The sequence below is a fragment of the Sapajus apella genome, unplaced genomic scaffold, assembly GCF_009761245.1.
Source record: "Sapajus apella isolate SASKATOON/1434 unplaced genomic scaffold, GSC_monkey_1.0 scaffold38, whole genome shotgun sequence".
Taxonomy (NCBI): Eukaryota; Metazoa; Chordata; class Mammalia; order Primates; family Cebidae; genus Sapajus; species Sapajus apella.
In genome coordinates this window covers 2,841,466-2,864,324 of record NW_022436978.1, presented here as the reverse complement: position 1 = coordinate 2,864,324, position 22,859 = coordinate 2,841,466, and the positions used below count along the sequence as shown (strand labels likewise).

Genomic DNA, 22,859 nt, shown 5'->3' with positions numbered 1-22,859 from the left:
TGGCTGTTGGCAGATGGATTGATTTCCTCAACATATATAGCCCTTTCTATAGGCTCATGTTGTGGCTTACCCCCAGGGTAAGTCATTCAAGACATATACAATGAGAATGACCTAGGTAGAAGATGCAATATGTCTTTTAACCTAATCTAGAAAATGACATACTATTACTTCTGGTGTATTCTATTGGTCATACTAACTAGCCATGGTACAATGTGGGAAGAAAGTACACAAGGGTATGAATACCAGCAGGTGAAGCTCACTGGAGGCTATCTTAGAGGTGGGATACTACAAAGAATATTTAAGAAAAACTTAAAACAAGCATCATATTTAAAGGTAGAACATTAGAGGTAGAACGCCATTCAAGTGAGGGACCAATGGAATAAGACAAGGATGCCCACTATCACAGCTATTACAACTCTTACCAAATGTGAAGAAGGCTCTCCTCTTTGAGGACTGTTTATGGTCTATAGTATTGTTTGACCCTGACTTGCTCTTCAAGCTGGGTCCTGGCCATAGGGGACAAATAATGTTACGGATGTGACTCTGGAGAGCTAGGCTCCTTTAATGAGAGGATGACAAGTAAAAAATATTTCTGAAGATCCATAAGGTAGAGTGTTAATAACAAACAACACTCTGAAAGGCATAAACTTAAATGGCAATGGGTATCAGTTCCTTTATTTAACAAAGAAATCTTTACACTCTTTCTGGGATACAAAATCCCAAAACGAATACAAACTCAACCCAGAAAACTAATCTCCAACTAATACAGAATCTATAATTCTATATTAGTTCCTGTGGCTGCTATAACAAATTACCACAAACTTGGTGGCTTAAAAAATATGCATTTATTGTCTTATAAGTCTGGATGTAAGAGAATCCCAAATAAGTTTCACTGGGCAGAAATCAAGGTGTTGGGAAGGGACTCACTCCATGTGGAGGCTCTAGGAGAGAATCTTTTCTTTATCCTTTTCTTTTATTTCGAAATTGGAGTTTCCCTCTTGTTACCCGGGCTGGAGTGCAATGGTGTGATCTCAGCTCTCTGCAACCTTCGCCTCTCTAGTTCAAGTAATTCTTCTGCCTCACCCTCCCAAGTAGCAGGGATTGCAGGTGCACGTCACTATACCTGAGTATTTTTCTATTTTTAGTAGAGACAGGGTTTCACCATGTTGGCCAGGCTGGTTTTAAACTCCTGACCTCAAGTGATCTACCCACCTCGGCCTCCCAAAGTGCTGGGATTACAGGTGTAAGCCACCGCGCCTGGCCTGTTTTCTTTTTTAAAAAATTATGGTAAAATATACATAAAATGAAATTTACCATTTTAACCATTTTTTTTTTTTTTTTTTTTTTTTTGAGATGGAGTCTCGTTCTGTCGCCCAGGCTGGAGTGCAATGGTGTGATCTCCACTCAGCACAACCTCCGCCTCCCAGGTTCAAGTGATTCTCCTGCCTCAGCCTCCCAAGTAGCTAGGATTATAGGCATGTGCCACCACGCCCAGCTAATTTTTGTATTTTTAGTAGAGACTGGGTTTCACCATGTTGGCCAGGCTGGTCTCGAATTCCTGACCTCATGATCCACCTGCCTTGGCATCCCAAAGTGCTGGGATTACAGGCATGAGCCACGGTGCCTGGCCTGTTTTAACCATTTTTAAATGTACGGTTCAGTGGCATAAAGTACATTCACATTGTTATGCAAACATCCCCACCTTCCATCTCCAGAACTCTTTTTGTCTTTCCAAACTGGAACTCTGTACCCCTTAAATAATAACTTCCCACTCCCTCCCCATTACCCTACCCTCTGGCAACTGCCATTCTACTTTCCATCTTAGAATTTCACTGCTCTAAGTACCTTATATAAGAGGAATCACAATATTTGTCCTTCGAGTTGACCATCTTATTTCACTGAGCATTTGATGCATCCATGTGTAGTGCGTGTCAGAATTTCATTTGATGCATCCATGTGTAGTGCGTGTCAGAATTTCCTTCCTTAAGGGCTGAATAATATTCCATTGTATGTATATACCATTTTCTTTTATACATTCAACCGTGGGTGGACACTGCAGTTACTTGTATCTCTTTGCTATAGTGAACGATGCTGCTATAAACATGGGTGTACAAATGTCTCTTTGAGGCCCTGCTTTCAAACCTTATGTGTATCAACTCAAAGCAGAGTTGCTGGATCACGCAAGAAAAATTTATATTCCTGTCTTTTTTATCTTCAACTGCATGAGCTGCACTCCTCACATTCTTTGGCCTATTGTCCTTTCCTTCATCTTCTAAAACAGCACTATAACATCTTGTTTCAGTGGTCGCCTTGCCTCTTCTCTCTCAAATTTCTCTCTTGCTCCCTCTTATATGGACACTTGTGATTGCATATAGTTCCACCTGGCTAATCCAGGATAATCTCCCTATCTCAACAGCCTTAATTGAATAACATGTGTAAAGTCTCTTTTGCTATATAAGGTGACAGTCTCAGGTTCCAGGGAGTAGAACCTGGATATCTTTGGAGGGCATTATTCAACCCCACACAGCTAATAGAAAAAGTAAAAGAATACAGAAACATCATTAATGGAAAGGTCCATAAAATCCTACTGTCTCCAGAGATCATCACAGGAAATCATTTGTGATATAGTTTTTTGTATTTCTTCCCATGCATATACCAAAAAATGCCTCTTTTATTTCCTTTCCTTTTTCAAAAAACAAAAAATGAGGTAACGTTCTACATAGCTCAGCAGCTTGTCTGTTTCATTTAATAATGTATTCAAGCAAGCTCTTTGAGAGTAAAAAGGATTTACTTTAATGCTACTGTCATCTTTGAAGTAAAAATAGCAACTTTCCAGTAAAGTAAGTGACTTTTAGAAAAATTCTATTTGAAATAATCTTCTAGAAATGTCAATGTTAACTTTAATTCACAATAGAAAAGAGAGATTTTGAGCCAAAATAAGTTTAGAGTCCGTATTTTGGGCAAATTATGGAAAGGGGCACTCTAGTTATATATGGATGACATACCTGAAGGCTAAATTGCATAAAGTGTGGCAGGTTAATATGCCAGTCAATGTTTCCATAGTAACAGTTTAAACTAAGCATCTGGTGTTCAGGGTGGGACCTGAGTTGGAATCGTGGCTCTGTCATCAACGACATATGTGACCTTAGGCAAGCTGTGTCCAACCTCTGGACCTCAGTGTCCTTGCCTTTGAATTAAGAGCATTGGACTAGAAGTTCTAAGCTCTTTATGATCTTTCATTCTGCAACTTGAGAAAGACACTATTCTGCCGGGATGGAGATCTAGTTTTGAATCACAAATCTTTGACTAATTTGCCTTATGACCTTGAGCAAGACAGTCAGCTCTGTTGGGCCTCAGTTTATTTATCTGTAAAATGAAGAGACTGGACTAGAAAGGAGCTAGATCTTTTCTAGCTTTCATATTCTAGGACAGTGAGTCTTCAACTTGAATGTGTCTAGGATCAGTTAGGGGTCTTATTAAAATTCAGAGTCTGATTCAGCAGGTCTGGGGCAGAGGCTGAGTTTTTCATTTCCAGCAAATTCCCAGGTGAGGCTGATGCTGGAGACCACACCTTGAATAACCAGGTATTTGGATGTTGAATTATTAGGAAACTTTGCGAAAGAGATGGAAATGGGCAAAAGAGAATACTGTATGTCCCCTGCGTGGAGTGTCGGGGGATTATCTGATGCTATAGGAGTGTGTACCTTTACTTGCCTTTCTGTTAACTAGCTATTGTTCATCTCTGTAAGAATAGAAGCTAAAATATAGAATATCAGGCTGGGGACGGTGGCTCATGCCTGTAATCCCAGCTCTTTGGGAGGCTGAGGCAGGTGGATCACTTGAGGCCAGGAGTTCGAGACCAGCCAGGCCAACATGGCGAAACTCCATCTCCACTAAAAATAGAAAAATTAGCAGGGCATGGTAGTGTGTGCCTGTAGTCCCAGCTACTTATAGGCAGAATCTCTTGAACCTGGGAGGCAGAGGTTGAAGTGAGCTGAGGTCGCACCACTGCACTACAGCCTGGGTGACAGAGAAAGATACCATCTCAAATAAATAAAATAAAATGTAGAATATGGATACAGTAGTCCCTTATCTTCAGTTACACTTTCCGAGGTTTCAGTTACCTGTAGTCAACGAAGGTCTGAAAATATTAAATGAAAAATTTCAGCAATAAATAATTCTAATAATAACCTAAATAAGTTTCAGGTTGCATGCCGTTCTGAGTAGTGTGATGAAATCTTGCCACGTCCCACCTGGGATGTGAACCATTGTGAATCATCCCTTTGTCCAGCATATCCACGCAGTATAGCTACCCAACTTAGTAGCCATCTCAATTATCAGATTGACAGCTCACAATAAGAAGGGTGAGGACAGTACATTAAGATATTTTGAGAGAGACCACAGTCATAGAACTTTTTATTACAGCATATTGTTAAAATTGTTCCATTTTATTATTGGGTATTGCTGTTAATCTCTTACTGTTTCTAATTTACAAATTAAACTTTATCATAGGTGTGTATGCGTAGGAAACAGCATACGTAGAGTTCAGTATTGTCCCAGTTTGAGGCATCCACTGGCGATCCTGGCACACGTCTTGTGAGAAAAGGGGGGAACTACTGTAATCATGGGATGAATTTTTGTTTGGTAGAGATATGATTTCAGCCCTGTAGGAAAGAAATGGCTCCCAAACATTACTTTTTCCTGTCCTATGGGATATCAACCAATTTTGCACAATTAGCAAATTCATTTCAGTGTTCTTGAATGACTACATATATGAGCTCTTCAAGTTATCCTTTAAACTGACTCTACCTTTTTGAAAATTATGCTTTAACACCACTGGTTCTTTGCAATTCATTGATTTGTTGATTTATTACAAGCATGAAACACTTGCCGCTTGTGTGGCAGTGGGGGCATGGGACATACAAACTCCTCTAGGAAAAGGGAAGGCATCGTGCTTTCCTGACTCCCAGCACACTTGCCTGGTGAGAAAAGTACCTCACCCCAAATCTATTCTTGGCCATGTAATTTCACTCCCCGCCTCCAGGGCTAGAGGATTATGGAGTATGGTGGAAGAAGGTGCCTCATTCATCATGCGATCCATTAGGAATCAAGAAGTCCAGACCTGCCCAACCCCAGGAAGCGGATGTTGCTACGCTGGGATTCGAACCCTCGGGTCTGGGCTGTATCCCAGGGCTCTTTTCACCAGCTGCCGCCTAGTTTATTCTGACGCCACTAAATCAACGGCGTTCATCCGTCTGCTACAATTGTAATAATTTGAGCCTCGGACGTCTACAGCTTTGCCAACGCCAGAACGCCTGAAGGGCGTGCCAGAGGCCGGGAGGCGGAGCACAGGGCGGCCGCGCATACGCCGCCGCCCCGCCCCGCCCCGCGGGCTGCTGGGAATCGAGGACTGGGTTGCTCTCCTTCCCCGGTCCCGCCCCCGTCTGTCTGTGTGGACCGCGGACGCTATCGATAAAGTTGTTGTTTTGACAATATGGCGGCGCCCATGGTGCGTGGCCGGGAAGCGTTCGCCTAAAGGTGGAAAACGAGTAGAGGAGCCGCAGGCCGGAGCCTGTGAGCAGGTAAACCCCTGGACCCGGCGCAGCGAGTTGAGGGACGAGGCCCGGTCTCCTCTTCCTCCGTCTCGGGAAGTTCTGACTTGCTGCGGGCAGGCAGGGAAGGTGCGGGCTGGGTTAGGTAGTCCTGGACCCTTGCAAACTCCAAACCGAAAATGTCTGAGATCCAGGTCTTCAGGCTCTTTAAGCCACCGACTCCGTTGATAGCTCTGAACTCTTTCCCAGAAAAACGCACATGTACACGTAGTTTTGTACTCAAACTTTCCTCTCCACTGCTCTCCTACCCCAGTTCATCCTTGGATCTTTCCCCCTCCCCGGGTTAGGGGTTTGGACCCAGTTGAAGGTCATCACTTGCCTCTCGGGGGCCCACAGGTCGTTGCCACATGTTAGGGCTCGGAGGTTAGAAAGATGAGGTTCCAGACGAGAAATTTGCCTGAGGTCACAGGTAATGAGTAGCTGCAAAATCCAAGATACTTGTTTTCACAAAACTTGGTTTCTTTAAGATGAATTTTCCCAGGTGCATTCTTGCACTGTCTTTTGGATGTAGTACACAGATGCCTTCATGTGCTTCTCCCCTGTGTTCTGTTTATTTTTCTGCCCCCTACTCTTCTCCTAGGCTTCTCTCACGCCTGTAATCCCTTTTTTGGTAGGGATAAGATTTCAATCCTGTAGGAAAGAAATGGCTTCCGCCTCACAGGTTCAAGCAATTCTCCTGCCTCAGCCTCCTGAGTAGCTGGGACTACAGGCCCCCACCACCATGCCCGGCTAACTTTTGTATTTTTACACCTTTCACATTCGTCATATCCTCACAGCCGTCTAATAAAGTCAGTAAGAGGCAGTCCATCAGGGCTTTGGTGGACGAGTACTTGGAGTGCCCAAGAACAAGGCCTAGGAAGTAAAGGAAACCTAGGAAGTTCTGTAATGAATCATAGCCATGAATACTGACTATATGTTGATTTCTGTTAATCTTCCTATGGAATTAGAACCTGAGTGGGGTCTTGGGATTGAGTGGGGTCTGCTAACCCCAAAGGATATGAACTATTCTTAAAGGGTCTTAACACGTTATGAGATTGCTCCCCAGAAAGGTGGAATCAATTTACATTTCCTACCAGCAGTTATGTAAAAACTGCATATTTCTTTTCATTTGGCAATTTGGTAACTAAACTTTCATTGTTTTAATTTGCGTTTATTTGATTAGTTGCAAAGTTGATCTTTTTCATGTCCTCTTTATTAACCATTTATGTGTCATCTTTGCTGTTTTGTTCATTTTTAAAATTTGAATTTTAGTGTTTCTTTTCTCATACATGAACTCAAGAGTAGAATAACCTTTTGTCATTGCAATTTTGGCAAACATTTTCTCATAGCTAATTGTTTCCTTTCCAGTTCTGTTCATAATGGTTTTGGCATACAGATGTTTTATATTTTTAGAGTCAGATTTATTAATATTTTCCATTGTGAAGTTTTTCATTGTTTTTACTCAGAACAGAACATCCTGCACCCTCTTGAGATTTATTAAATGCTCATCTGTGTTTTTATCTTGTTTTATGGTACTTTAAAAAACATTCTTATTTATTGTATTTTATTTTTTTTTATTTCTGCTTTTCAGATCCAGACCTATAGATAAAAAACATTATTTAATCTATCTGGGATTTACTCTAGCTTATTATTTGAGGTGGGGCTCTAATTTTAAGTTTTTCTCCTGTTTGTTGAATAATCTATTACTCTCTAACCTGCTCCTGCTTTTTTTTTTTTTTTTTTTTTTTTTAAAGAACTTTAAATGCTTTTAAATACAGATCTGTTTCAGGATTCTCTAGTTCATTGGTTTATTTAAGCAAAGGAGAGGTCATTAGTGAGCCAGGTATTGTATAAACATATTTAGAAAGCTTATTCTTGTGTAGACAGAGTATAGACAGCAATTCAAGTCACTTTGTATTTTATAATTTTGTTGTGCCCCTTTGTTTCTATTTGAGAGGATAGCCCAGAACACTCCTTATGTGTTCTTAGGGGATGCTGTCTAGGAGAGAAGTAGCAGGCACCCACTTATGTGTCCTCTGCTAAACAGGCATTCTTTGGTTTGCAAAGGTATGAAAGTGTTGACTTGGCAAGAGAACCGTAAAATCTATGACTTCTATATAATTAAGGAGTTCTAATTACAGAACCCTAAGCCCTAAAAATAAATGCAGTTTGCCTTAAGTGTACAAAGTGTATGTATATTAGGTTGGTTATATGGAATTGCTAACATTTAACCAATTTCATATAGTTCACCCAAATATCTGTAATCATGCCTATGTACTTTAAAATAGCCAAGCCCAACTATAAAGATTTTTTTTTTTTTTTCAAATGGAGTCTCACCCTGTCGCCCAGGCTCTGGAGTGCAGTGGCGTGTTCTCGGCTCACTGCAACCTCTGTGCCTCCCTGGTTCAAGCGGTTCTCCTGCCTCAGCCACCCGAGTAGCTGGGATTACAGGCGCATGCCATCACACCCAGCTAATTTTTGTATTTTTAGTAGAGAAGAGGTTTCACCATGTTGGCCAAGTTGGTCTCAAACTCCTGACCTCAGGTGATCCGCCTGCCTTGGCCTCCCAGAATGCTGGGATTACAGGCGTGAACCACTGCCCCTGGCCTAAGGGAGATTTTTTTTTTTTTCTTTTTTTTTTTGAGACGGAGTCTCACTCTGTCACCCAGGCTAGAGTGCAACGGCGCGATCTCAGCTCACTGCAACCTCCGCCTCCCAGGTTTAAGCAATTCTCCTGCCTCAGCCTCCCGAGTAGCTGGGACTACTAGCGCACCTAACTTTTGTGTTTTTAGTAGAGATGGGGTTTCACCATATTGGCCAGGCTGGTCTCAAACTCCTGACCTTGTGATCTGCCTGTCTCTGCCTCCCAAAGTGCTGGGATTATAGGCGTGAGACACCATTCTTGGCTGGGAGATTTTTTTTTTTTTTTTAAGTGTGTACTTTATTCAACCCCTAAAGAAGCAAGAGCTGTTTAATGCAGTGAGAACTGATATGCCAGTCAGTTACTTTGGCAGACCAACTTGTAAGATGCTCACATTATGTTGCTATCTTATGTGAGCGTGAAACTCACTGTTATAAGCCTTTATTGACGTTCCTGGCAACATTTGTGTCCAGTACCTTGGTGAAACAGGCCAAATCCTAATAGGTATGGAAAGAATTTTGAGAGCATCAAAGAACATCAGCTTAGAGTGCCAGGTTTATTTATTTCTCTCTTGTTTTGAAAACTGTTTTCATCTGTCTTTTCACTGTAGCACTTCTTGAATGCTGTTAGGCAAGAAGAAGAAAGTTTGGGCTATTTAGTCATATATCTTAAATATTTGATGAAATCTCACCTCAACCCTTTAAATAGCAATAAAATGTGAAACTTCTTCAATGAGGTTATTTCCAGAATGTACCTGTGGAAGAAGCCAATGAAACATTAAAATTGAATTTTGAATCACAACTGGGTATCCTGGTAGGCCCTAGTCTATGAGTTGTATTCCAAAAAATAGCACTCACCATGACTACACATTATATATTTTTGTTTCTTACCTGCTTCCCTACTAGTTTGTAAGTGCCATGAAAGAACGGACTCTAAGCTGGGTGTGGTGGTTCACGCCTGTAATCCCAGCACTTTAGGAGGCCAAGGTGGGTGGATCATGAGGTCAAGAGTTCAAGATCAGCCTGGCCAACATGGTGAAACCCTATCTCTACTAAAAATGCAAAAATCAGTCAGGCATGGTGGTGCGTGCCTATAATCCTAGCTACTGAGGCGGAGGCAGGAGAATTGCTTGAGCCCAGGAGGCCAAGGTTGCAGTGAGCCAAGATCCAGCCATTGCACTCCAGGCTAGGCAATAGAGCAAGACTCTGTCTCAAAAAAAAAAAAAGAAAGAAGGGACTCTGTTTTTGTTTGCTGCTGTATCCCCAGTGCCTAGAACAATGTGTGGGCCTAGTGGTACTCAGTAGATATTTGGTGGTGGCTCATGCCTGGAATCCCAGCCCTTTGGTAGGCCAAGGCAGGTAGATCACTTGAGCCTAGAAGTCAGAGGTTACATTTAGGTATGCTCGTGCCACTGCACCCCAGCCTGAGTGAAAGAGCAGGATCCTGTCTCTAAAAAAGTAAGTAAATAAATAAATTATTGATAAATGAAGGAGAAACTAAATGAATTAACAGTCTTCTAAATAATGGTTATTTTCTGGCTCAGCCTACACTATATATTTAATTTATAATATGTAAAAAAAATTGCTAATAATAGTTCAGAATTTCTGGTCCTCCTGGGAGGCCTATGTTTAGACCCCTTCTGATGTTTGAGTCTAAGGCCAATCCAATATGTGTTTGAGCTCCTCCGAGGCTTGAAGACATAGGAAGTGAAGCCTGGTGGAGAGTCCCTGGGAGTCTGGCCCGCAGGGACGGGAGGGAGGGCACTCCATGCCTTCCGTGCAACTTGAGGTTGTGCAGGAGCTGGCAGCTGAGGGTCTCCATTTTTTCCTACAGGAGTTTTCCATCTTTGATGTTAGAGGCCACTGACCCTTTATATCTTCTATTAAAAAGTTTGTGTTTAGCTCAATTGAATTGCTAAAGTATTCTTTTCAGGGAAAGAAATCATTAAAAGAGCAAGAGGAAAGCACAAGCCCAGAACACCGGACTATGCCGAATGGAAAAATAAGCTCTGGGGAGGGTTTGAGGCAGCTCATCGTGTGCTTTCTACCCTCTTTTTCAGGGTTTTCCCACCTTCTGAAGAATGGCTTCGGCTTGGCAGAGATTGAGTTTTTATGCCTCTCTTCTGAAAAGACAGTTAAATGGTGGGCCAGATGTCATCAAGTGGGAAAGAGTAATTCCTAGATGTACCAGAAGTATCTACAGTGCCACGGGAAAGTGGACAAAAGAGTATACGTTGCAGACCAGAAAGGATGTCGAGAAATGGTGGCATCAACGAATAAAAGAACAGGCCTCCAAAATTTCAGAAATCGATGTGAGTATTCTGAGAGATTCTTAGAGGGTAGAGAAGAGGGGCTAAAGGTTTGGACTCTGGGGTTGGACTACGTGGTTCAAATAAGATATTAAATATGTGACCTTGAATCAAATTGTTGAATTTCTCTGTGCTTCAATTCTCTTATCTGAAATGGAGAGTGATAATAATTATGCCCACCTGCACTATTGGGAGGGTAGCTGGATGGGGAGGCACAAATGAGGTGATAGAAGGATGGTGCTTAGAAGAGTTTCCAGTGTGGTGGATGCACACATAGTAATATTGTGCACGAGGTATATGGCAGACAGCAGCACCCTAGGTGTTCTAGAGCAACATTTACTAGGGGAAGCTCATCAGAATAGGAGCTCTACCAGATGTTGGGTCCTCTGTGGTTTATTGCATGGTGGGGCAGCACACAGGGATCTGGCAGGGTCATATCTGAGACTCCAAGAGAGGCATCTGGGCTTCTCGCTGGCTGCATGTTCTGAGAAGTATCTGCCCCTTCCCTGGCAGGACCTTAGCCTCCAACTCTGTTCCGCCGCCTCAGCATCATGGTTAGGGGATACCAGTCCTTCCACTGCTGTGATCTGGGGTAGGGTCTAACCTTAAGGTAGCAGCTACATGAGTTAGTGGACCCTTGGCTTCTGCACCAGGTGCACTAGCTCGACACTCTACCTGAATTCATTGTGGAAGTATAATACTTGGCTGCAGCCAGTTTCCATGAAGTGCTCTCTTCCTTTTCTGGGAGGCTAGTTTGCTGGGAATCAGTCTGGAATGTGTTACCCTTACCTCTTCATAATGGTCAAAATGACAGTTGGGAGATGTGACTTGTTAACATGAAATGTTTGAATCTGATCAGAGTTTTACTCTTAAATTTTGATTATCTCTTTGTGGTAGTTATAGTCGAATAATACAAATGTGCGATGTTTAATAAAGAGATTAGGCCCAAGGCAAGCAGTTGAGTAAGTACAGCTGCACAAGGCCACACCTCTCGACTTGCCTTTTCCCCCTTCTGGGTTCTGTCATCACACTCATTCTTTCTATGAGATTGGTGATTGTGAAAAATGAGTGAGGGGAGGGGAGCTATTTGTGTTAAACTGAAAGATGGTTTTGGGCAATGGTTAGAAAGAAAAATTGCTATTGAGAATAACAAGTAGTGTATAACAAGTAAAACGAAATTTTTTAAAAAAGGAAGGTTTGAATGTAATGCATAATTTTACAATGAAAGCTTGACTTTTACCTCATTAGGAAGTGAAAAGCCCTTGTGTCAACATCATCAGACCAATATAACTTAATATAATTGAAAACAAACTCTTAAGGAGCAGTGTAATTCTGAGTGAGGACAGTAAAATTAGCCCTTTTCCCCTTTCTTTGGATTACCATTTATTGACTTCCAAACATTTCGACATTGTAGCGTACTGATTTTGTGACATCTCATTCTTCTTAAGCCTATGGTTTTTAAAAATGTTAAATGGATCAAAATAAATTTTTTTAGTAATTGGGGGCATAGCGTAAGGGGCATTGTGTGTGATCCTCTGGTGGCCCCCTATCAGGATTTGAATCAAGAAATGGCAAAGTAGAGCACTCAGTGAGAGAGCTGGAGCCTGGCTGTAATGTGGCCCTGCCCCAGGAAACCTGCATCATCCAGGCCACGTCATTTAACGTCTTAGATTCTGGGGCTCCTTGCATTGTTTATCTCACAGAACTGTTTTGAAAATCAAATGAGAAAATGTGTGACTTTCGCATTTTACAAACTGAAGTGGCACGTAAATAAAAGACGCACGAAGATCAGAACGTGGTGTATCTATCAGGAGCTGAGACTATGACAGAATGCTGGTGGATTTTGAAGCATTTATAATCGATCTCATTGTGATATTAAATTCACCTGAAATCCTCTCAAATGAGTTTTTCTAAATTGAATGTCTTGCCATCACCGTAATTATTATTTAAAAAAGAATTTCCATTTAATGAGCATTTAACCATGTGCCAGGCACCATCTTTCAATTGATTATCTCATTTAATCCTGAAACAAGCCAGGGGATAGCAGTATTATCCTCATTTTTAAAGTAAGAAAACCGAGTCTCAGACAGAGGTTTAGGTAATGTGCCAAGACATGGCAGAGCCAGGATTCAAAATCAAACGTGTGTTTGATTCCTGAGCTCATGCTTTTTCGCCGAGAACCTTCTTTTGTCTCACCTTTGATTTACAGATAGCAAACTGATCCCAAAAGGCAAAAGCGTTTGCCTAAGGCCTCACAGCTAGTGACAAAGCTAGGACCAGAACTAGGGCTCCGGACTCCTACTGAGGTGCTCCTTTTTCTCTGTCATCCTGTAGGCTCAGCGACAGCTTCAGAGCATGATCTATAAAGAGGCAGAAGTCATCTTTCTTCTAAAGTCAGAAGCTGACAAAAATAATAGGACCCACTTATAAAAGCTATCCTTTCCCCATCACTTAAAATCTTAATCTATTTTAAAGGAATTCTTACACTTTTATATAATTATGAAAATTTCCCTTTCAATCAGATTCTTGCTCAATTGTAACAGAAACTCCCATCATTCCTCTCTTTTCCACCCCCAGATGATAGAACTTATTTCATTGTCAGAGGAAAATGACTTAATTCATGCAGAAAAGAAAAAGGCAGGGACAGGCAATAAGCTCAATACCTTTTCTGCAATAAATGAAAATATTCTTCAATATTAAAGACTTTAGAAAACAATATTTTTCTATGTATCTTTTATGAACTCAGATTTGGATTTTGGCTTAGCTAGTATATAATTATTCATTTCATTTTGCTATTAATTTAATCTTTATTGAACAAATGTAAAAAAGGAGATGCTAGTAAAGAAATTACAAGTGGAAAATGTTTGGGGCAAGACTTAAATGTGTAATAAAATAAACATATTAGTATAATAAAAATTTTGTGTAAAAAGTTTAAAATGAAAACAGAAACAGCTTTGATCAAGGATTTTACTGTTTTCCTGACTCCTAAAGAACTCTTAACAGCTATTTTCACATATTCCTAAAAATTTCCTAAGAATAAGCCTTAGGCTTAATTCATTGTAAAGAGTAAGGTTTGAATTGAGTAGAGAGTAGAGAGTTTTCTTCTGATCTGCACTAAGTACAAGAATGGGGTCTTGTACCTCCTTCCAGGGACTTGCTCATAAGCTGAGAGGGTCATCTGCCACTCATTTTCTTTTTTTTTTTTTGAGACGGAGTTTCGCTCTTGTTACCCAGGCTGGGGTGCAATGGCGCAATCTCGGCTCACCGCAACCTCCGCCTCCTGGGTTCAGGCAATTCTCCTGCCTCAGCCTCCTGAGTAGCTGGTTACAGGCACGCGCCACCGTGCCCAGCTAATGTTTTGTATTTTTAGTAGAGATGGGGTTTCACCATGTTGACTAGGATGGTCTCGATCTCTTGACCTTGTGATCCACCCGCCTCGGCCTCCCAAAGTGCTGGGATTACAGGCGTGAGCCACCGCACCCGGCCGGAATGCCACTCATTTTCTTAAGGACAGTTATTAAGTTCCTGAGTTCCCACCAGCCCTTGAATCTCAGGTCCTCTCTCACACTTCTGAGGTTTTCCTCAGAGTTATAAATCTGCAGTTTCTAATTACAGTGTGTGACCAACGTGTTGCTTTCCATCCTGTTCGTATAAATCCATTGTAGTTCTCATTTCAGCAGTTCCAGATGATTTTCTAGTTTGTGTATGATCCGGATTTCTTAATTGTTCTCTTTTTCCCATTTCTTCCCTCAGGCAGCTAAACCCTCCTTGGTAATTTCTAGAGGATGGGCAGCACAAAGAAAAGTCCTACTCTAGTTTTTGTGAGGTTTTTTTTTTTTTTTTTTTTTTTTGCCACTTGCTAATGGTTCTGTTATAGGTTTGTTTAAGTTCTTTGCTGAAGGAAGTTTAAGAACTCCTTGGCAAAAATCTGATTTCTGGTTTCTTCTGCTCTACTAATTATATTTGGTTTAAGTGCATTATCAGTCATGCGAACACTCAGCAAACAATATTTAAAAAGCCCCTCCCACATATGTTCACAAAAGAAGGGTTATGAGTATTCTGTTTTGTGTTTATTTTCATTACTTTGGGGGAAGCAGATTCTTAAAGAACTCTAGTAAAGCTCTAGGAAAAGAGTAAGGCCAGAAAGAAAAAAACAGAAGGCAGAAATAAATAAAAAGCAGAAATAAATTAATAAATAAAGCATAAGTTCTGTCCCTCAATGACCAAACAGAAGCAGTCACCCCGTTACCTTTTGCTCTTCCTTTCTCCCCAGCTCCTCCACCCCCAACCCTGTCATGAGGTGACGTAAACTTGGGTATGAGGAACCCTCCTATTACCTGGGTGGGATTTGTGAAGTTCGCTGGGTAAAAAGTGCTCCGTAGGGGCCAGTTATCAGGCTTTTGGGCAGAAAGGCCAGTGAACATTTATCCAACATTAAGCTCCTGCTGGCGTTGGGGGCAGATGTGGAGAAGGAGGTGACTGAAGCACAGTGCTTGCCCTTGAACAGTAGGTCTCCCCAGTAGGAGTCCATTCAAGGACTACCATCTTTGTTTGCCGTATCCATTCACGTGCACACTCATGACAACATTTATCATTTTACGAGGGGAAGAATTAAGAGGCCAGAAGTCAGTGATCCAATAAGGACTCATTGGCCTGCATTCCTTCTGTTCAGATACATGTAAAGTTTTCTGTGTTTCTCGTGATGAAGCTGCTTCTTTGGAAGCTGAAGAGTTATATAACCCTGCCCTGAGGCTGCTTATTTATCATCCCTGGAGAACAACCTTCTCCCTTTTTAAAAAGATCTTCTCATTACCTTCCCATTTCAACATTTTTTGTTGAAAGATAAGCTCACAAGACATTGGGGAAACTCAGGACCCAAATTGGTACCTTAGGATCCTGTTGTTACTGCTAAATCTACATCAGAATGCAGTTATAGACAATTTAGGAAGAGACTCCAGTTTTAAAGATGTTACGTCTATGTGATTCAATGATTGTTTCCTTGAATTATATAGATATATGTGTCAGAGCTTCCTTTGGAAAAACAGACAGATCTTTAAGGACCTAGATAGAAGCTGTCTCAGAAGTTTTTTTTTTTTTAATGGAGTAGCCATTCTTTTATTCCTCTACTTTCCTAATAAACTTGCTTTCACTTTACCAACTTGCCCTGAATTCTTTATTGCCCGAGATCCAAGAACCCTCTCGGGGTCTGCATTGGGACCACTTTTTTTTTCCATAGGTTATTGGGGTACAGGTGGTATTAGGTTACACGAATCAGCATACTGCACCCACCACTTGAGCAGTATACGCTACACCCTATTTATAACCTTTTATTCCTCACCACCCTCCCACCCTTCCCTCCAAGTCTCCAAAGTCCATTGTATCATTCTTAAGCCTTTGTGTCCTCATAGCTTAGCTCCCACATATCAGTGAGAACATACGATGTTCGGTTTTCCATTCCTCAGTTACTTCACTTAGAATAATAGTCTCCAGTCTCATCCAGGTCACTGCAAATGCTATTAATTCATTCCTTTTAAAAGAAAAGTTTTTAAAAGAAAAAAAAATTTAGATATATGGATAATTAACACTTAGAGGTTATTTGGCATTATTTTGGACATTCTTTAGCTTAAACCAGGGCTTTAAATTTTGCTTTTGGACATTTTAGTTGATTTACACTCTGGGAACAGTCTTTTAAAAAGGAAACCTCAAAAATGTTAAATTATTACTTTGCGTAAAATGCCAAAATATTGTATATACATGTGGAATTCCCAGAAAATGCTTAATAAATACTCATTGTCGTTCTTTCCTAGAAATCAAAGCCCAAATTTTACCTGCTTTCCATGTTCCCTTATCCTTCTGGTAAGCTGCACATGGGCCACGTGCGTGTCTACACCATCAGCGACACCATAGCCCGGTTCCAGATGATGAGAGGGATGCAGGTAAGAACAGGTGCCCACTGGAGCAGCCCTTGTCTGCCACACACAGAGTTGACGTGTAGTAACATCTGTTCAAGACAAATGAAGAAAACCAACTTCCCTTACTATTAGGACAGCTTTGAAGCTGGACATGAAAAGCTCAGTGTTAACTTTTATGGATTAGAATAAAGTATCTAGGTTAACTGGGGGGCAGCCATGAGTTGGGTATTGTGCTAGGGGTGGAGATCAGGTGAGAATGGGTGAAAGGTAGATACAAATGTGGATAACACTGATAATCTTCCCAGGAGATGCTCCCCCAAGAATAGAGAATCATTTTATAAGGGACTGAGGTCAAGAGTATAAATACACATCAGTGCTGAGTGGCAGGTGGGACTGCGAGAGATTTTTTTTTTTCTTCATTGAAAGAGAGATTTTTTTGCTCTCTATTTGATGTTTTCCTTATTCTTTGAGCATATATTTATTTTCTAATGGAAAAAAATAATTTTTTTTAAGACAAAATATTTGGGGAGTAACAACTCTGGGAGTTAGGGAAAGTGCCACTGAAGAGGGAACATCTGTGCCAGGCAACTGGCTCATGCCTGTAATCCCAGTGCTTTGGGAGGCTCAGGCAGAAGGATTACTTGAGCCCAGGAGTTCTAGACCCACCTGGGCAATGTAGCGAAACGCAGTCTCTGCAAATGTACAAGAAATTAGCCCAGCGTGGTGGCACACACCTGTAGTCCCAGCTACTCAGGAGGCTAAGGAGGGACGAGTGCTTGAATCTGGGAGGTCAAGGCTGCAGTGAGCTGTGATTGTACCATTACACACTAGTTTGGGCAACAGAGTGAGACCCTATCTTTGGGGAAAAAAAAGAGGGAAAATCTGATATGGGCCTTGAAGGATGAGTTGAAATTTATTGGGAGAGAGAAGGACAAACACTCTTCCTTGGTTGATGTGGGTCATTCCTCTTTACCCCATTGCCTGCTTCTTTTTTTTTTTTTTTCTTTGCTTTACTTTTCTTGCTTTATTTTTTGTTGAGACAGTGTCTCATTTTGTCACCCAGGCTGGAGTTGCAATCACAGCTCACTGCAGCCTCCACCTCCCAGGCTCAAGTGACCCTTCTGACTCAGCCTCCCAGGTAGCTGGGACTATAAGTGCGCACCACCATGCCCGGCTTATTTTTTGTATATGTTGTAGAGACAGGGTTTTACCATGTTGTCCGGGCTGGAGAGCAATGGCACAATCTTGGCACATTGCAACCTCCCCCTCCTGAATTCAAACGATTCTCCTGCCTCAGCCTCCCAAGCAACTGAGATTATAGGCGCCCACCACCACACTCAGCTAATTTTTGTATTTCAGTAGAGACGGGGTTTCACCATGTTGGTCAGGCTGGTCTCAAACTCCTGACTTCAGGTGATCCACCCACCTTGGGACAATTAAGCTTTTACAGCAAAACTGTACATTTATGATAGGGTGCAGGGAAGCCTGTTAGCAAAACAGGTGGTTGAGGGGGTTGTAGGTGGGATTCTAATTTCCTTGGATGGGATGAGATGTTACAGAGGAGGCTCAAGGCAGAGCCTCAGGCCCAGAGGAACTGGTACTTTTGTAAGCAGCTCAGGCCCAAAAGACAAAGAGTCTTCCTACCATATCTGAAGCCTAAAGTCAGGCTAGACCCAGAAATTAAACAACCTAGATTTGAACCTACCACTTTCTAGCCAAGCAACTCTGCAGTCATTTAATGTCTCTGCATCCCACTTTCTTAATCTTTAACTTAGGGATAACAATACTTTCTTCCTCACAGAGTTATGAGAGTTAGATGAGATTATTAATCTTATCATTATTGCATATATCTGGCACATAATAATCCCATAATAAATGATGGCTGTAATTATTATTTGTATTGATCTGATTTCTCAGAGCTGCTTAGGAAGGTGATTCATCACTGTTTAGTAAATGAATCCTGCAATTCATATTGTCTATCCTGCGACATGATTTGCTTCATTATGGTTGAAACCACTATTTGTTATTTGGTTGATGGTTTCTTAGTCTGTGTGATCACCAGGTACCTAAGATTGTCTTTTTGTTTCACAGTTTCAGTTGCTGTGTTTAAGATGACGAGCCCTCTTTTTGGGGGTTCTCTAGGTTCTCCTGAAATTAATTTCTTATTAATTTTCATAGTTCATATTTAAGTCAGAGCATCTCAGATACAATCACCAAATCTGGTGAAAACTTGTCTGGCCATTTTTAAGTGATGTGGCAAAAGAGAAACCGAAACCGTGGTTGTCAGTAATGTGAAAGAAAGTCTGTTGAGCTTCCTTGTCATTTTAAAATCTTACCTGCCCAATGTCAGGATTGGTTCCTGAGCTTGAATAGACTTAGACTCAAATCCTCACTCTAAGCAGGGAAGGAATATCTAATCTGGGACTGCCAAACAGGGTCTGACACATGTATTGATTAGTTCAGTCAGTAAATAATCATTGACCACCAGCTTTATTCTTGAATGGAGATATGTGAAGTAGTTCTAAGGCACACTAACAACAGCACTATAGGATGCAAAAAGTGGAGTGACCCATGAGCAAGTCTGCTCTCTTCAAGGCCACCAGAGACCTCCATGGATATGTCGCTGTCCTTTTCTTCCTCAACCTCAGCAACATAGCATACTGTGGATCGTTTTTCTCCCTGTTGAAACATTCTGCTCTCTTAGCATGAGACCCACTGGCCAGAATTTTCTGCTGCATCTTGGCTTCTTCCTCCCAATTTACTCCAGAGATTTTTCCTGTTCCACTCTATCTTTGCATGCTCTTCATCAGGTTGAGAAAGTTCCCCTCTATTTCTAATGTCCTGAGAATTTTTGTCATGAATAAATGTTGATTTTTGTTAAATCCCTTTTCTGCATCTATTGAGATTAAGATGATACATGGTTTTTCTCCTTTAATCTCTTAATGTGGTATATCATGTTGATTGATTTTTTTTTTTTTTTTTTTTTCATATTAAGCCACCCTTGCATTCCTGAGAAAAATTCTATTTGGTCATGATGTATTTTTTTTCTTCCTGAATATGTATATTGCTGTATTTAATTTGCTAATATCCCTATGTGCATGAGGGATATTAATCTGTAGCATTTTTTTGTGTGTGATATCCTTGTCTGGTTTGGTATCAGGGTTATACTGACTTCATAAAACAAGCATCCCTTCTTCCTCTTTTGTGAAATCCTAGAGTATTATGGTTATTTCTTTTTCTCTCTTTCTTTTTTTTTTTGAGGCGGAGTCTCAACTCTCTTGCCCAGGCTGGAGTGCAGTGACGCAACCTCAACTCACTGCAACCTCCACCTCACAGGTTCGGGCAATTCTCCTGCCTCAGCCTCCCTAGTAACTGACATTATAGGTGCCCACCACCATACACAGCTAATTTTTATATTTTTAGTAGAGACAGCGTTTCACCATGTTGGCCAGGCTGGTCTCGAACTCCTGACCTCAGGTAATCTGCCCACCGCGGCCTCCCAAAGTGCTGGGATTACAGGCATGAGCCACTGCGCCCGGCTTATTGTTATTTCTATCTTGTTTGATAGCATTGACCAGTGATGGTATCTGGGTCTAGAGTTTTCCTTTTTGGAAGTATTAAAATTATAATTCATTTCTTTATGGACATAGGGCTATTTGTATCTTCTGTTTCCTTCTGTATCAGTTTTAAGAAGTTGTGTTTTTCAAGAAATTTGTCCATCCTATCTCAGATTCACTTCTGGACTGTCTTCTCTTTTTTATTTACCCACTCCCTCATTTTCACCTCTGTGGTTTTTTACTTACATATGTCCTTCTAAGAGTGCCTCTCATTGTTCTCTATTAGTAAAAGTAAATCCTTGCTATTTTTCTTCTTTTTTTTTTTTTTTTTTTTGAGACGGAGTCCTGCTCTGTCACCCAGGCTAGAGAGCATTGGCATGATCTCTGCCTCCCAGGTTCAAGTGATTCTCCTGCCTCAGCCTCCTGAATAGCTGGGATTACAGGTGTGTGCCACCGTGCCAGCTAATTTTTATATTTTTAGTAGCGACAGCCTTTCACCATGTTAGCCAGGCTGGTCTCGAACTCCTAACCTCAGGTGATCTGCCCACCTTAGCCTCCCAAAGTGCTGAGATTACAGGCATGAGCCATTGTGCCTGGCCAGTCCTTGCTATTTTTCAAGGTCCATTTAAATTTTTGCTTCTACCATAAACCCATCCCTCAATTCTCCAGTTCACATTTGTTAAGAAATAGTTTAGCACTTGTAGAACCACAAACTAAATTTGGGGAAGTCTATATGTCCTCTACATGTTGTTTTATCTGCCCAATAATATAAGCTTCTCAGTGGGAGAGAAGGTGTTTCTAACTTTTTTTGTGCTGGCATGTCAAGTTTTTTTGTTTGTTTTTTCTTTTTCTTTTTTTTTTTTTTTAATTTTTCTTTATGCAAGATGGGGTCTCACTATGTTGACTAGGCTGGTCTCAAACTCCTGGCCTCAAGCAATCTTCTCATCTTGGCCTCCCAAAGTGCTAGGATTATAGGCATGAGCCACCACACTCAATCATCATTTCAAGTTTTTAATGGTCAAATGTAACTAACATGCTTTTAGGTCTATAGCCTATAAGGTCCTTTGTTCCCAAGGAGTTTATAATCTGATAAGCCTCAACTATTTGAGTTAATTGATTCAATGGATGTTTTTAAAAGCATACAACTCCTTTGTTTAAGTCTGGACTAAGTGTTCATTGTGTATATATAGCCCACAATAATGTTTCTCAAACTTTAGAACTCACATGTCCCCATGACAAAATCCTTGGGTTTGGTAAATATTGAATTAAAAGTTAAACAGTGTCATTCTAGATGATTACTTGACATTTAGATCATTCATTATAAACAGAAAAGCAACCCCAGACACCCAGTTCACGTGCCAGTTCTTGGTGATCAGGTTGTCATTCAGGAAGAGTTAAACCATGCTGCTATAATAATCCCCAAATCTCAGTGGCTTAAACAACAAAATTTCATTTCTTGCTTTTGCCACATGCCTAGCAGGAGGACACTGTTCAAGGTAGTCAGGACTTGGATGATGGCTGTTGTTATCTCAGTGAGTGCCTCTCCATCTCCGTGACTGGGAGAAGGGGGTATCGTGAATTCCCATTGGCTCTTAAATCTTCCACTTGGACTCAGGTCACTTCCACTGACATGGCCACATCCAACCTCAAAGAGGGTAAAGAGTATTCCCACCACATGCCAGGATGATGAGGAGGTTCAGAATGTTTGTCAACAGCTCTAGTGACCACCACCTAAGGTGATCTAGATGATCCAGAATATTCTTATCTTGGGTAATCTTTTTAAAAATTATTGATGTAAAAGTGTACATTTAGAAGCCATCAGGGAGACTAGCAGACCTCTCAATTTGAGCCTGTGGAATTTCAGAAACATTGCCCAGAGCATGAAGTTGTTGCCAACAAGTTTGGCATCCAACCATTTATGCTCTGTAAACATTTCTCTTGTGTGTCAGTGATTCTTAAATCTTAGGGTGCGTAATGATCCCCTGAAGAGTTTGCTAAAAAGGCACATTGCCAGATAGTCCTTGGTGAGGCTCAGGAATTGGCATCTAAATAAGCATTTCAGGTGGTTCTGATATAAGTGCTCTTCTAGATTTGGCACTTAGATGAGTGGGATCGGATGCTCCACAGTACCAAATGGACATGGTTCTCTAGGTTCAAAAACATATCCCATTGAAATGAGAAGAAAGCTAAAGGTCACAAGCAGCTGAGCAGACACACACAGATTAGATGTGGACTGTGTACATGGAGGGGCAGGTGGGTTGAGGTTGATAAATCAATTAGGAAACAGGGTGTTAGTCAAAGCAATGACGATGTCTGACCTACCCACATCATGGATTTGTTGTGAGGTTTGTGTATGTCAGATGATCCCTGAGAAAACCCTCTAAAAACAATATGCAAATTTTCAAGTGTAGCCCAATTAATAGTAGCAATAATAAGAGAGTCCTGAGGTTTGGAAGTTTGAGTGGGGGCCATTTGAAGCCAGAGATAAATTATTCTCTTTCAGTAGTCAGACGAGGCTGCACTGCCAATTGATTTCTTCTTAAACTCATGGAATGTCTGATGACATATTTGAAACTTAGCTCCATATGGTGATTTTGTTGTGTTTTCATATGTTGTATGCACAGATGGTTGGAAAATAAAATTCCCCACCTCCCACTTCGGCTGGTCTCCCCAGCACCTTCTGGTCCAGAAGCCGGGTGATAAAAGCATCAAGGTGCCAAGTCCCCCTCACAGAGTTGGGCTTGAACTAATTTGTCTCAGGCAAAAAGCCACCAGGCATTACCCAAGTAGAAGAGTTTTCTGCTTGGGCCTTTTTGCTATTCACTGCGGAGGAGGAAGAAAATTGAGGCT

At 41.2% G+C, this 22,859-nt stretch overlaps 1 protein-coding gene across 2 annotated transcripts in view; it reads left to right on the top strand.

Moving 5' to 3' along the window:
• The first annotated feature begins 5,459 nt into the window (after positions 1–5,459).
• The window catches only part of LARS2 (leucyl-tRNA synthetase 2, mitochondrial), a 159,060-nt gene continuing 141,660 nt past the window's right edge, over positions 5,460–22,859 (top strand). Inside the window, exons 1-3 of one of the 2 annotated variants that reach the window (XM_032298038.1) lie at positions 5,460–5,582; positions 10,292–10,543; positions 16,348–16,476. In XM_032298038.1, coding sequence (XP_032153929.1) covers positions 10,313–10,543; positions 16,348–16,476 — 360 coding nt within the window. In that variant the 5' untranslated portion in view covers positions 5,460–5,582; positions 10,292–10,312. The remainder of the gene's footprint in view (positions 5,583–10,291; positions 10,544–16,347; positions 16,477–22,859) is intronic. The other variant, XM_032298039.1, reaches the window with a different exon arrangement.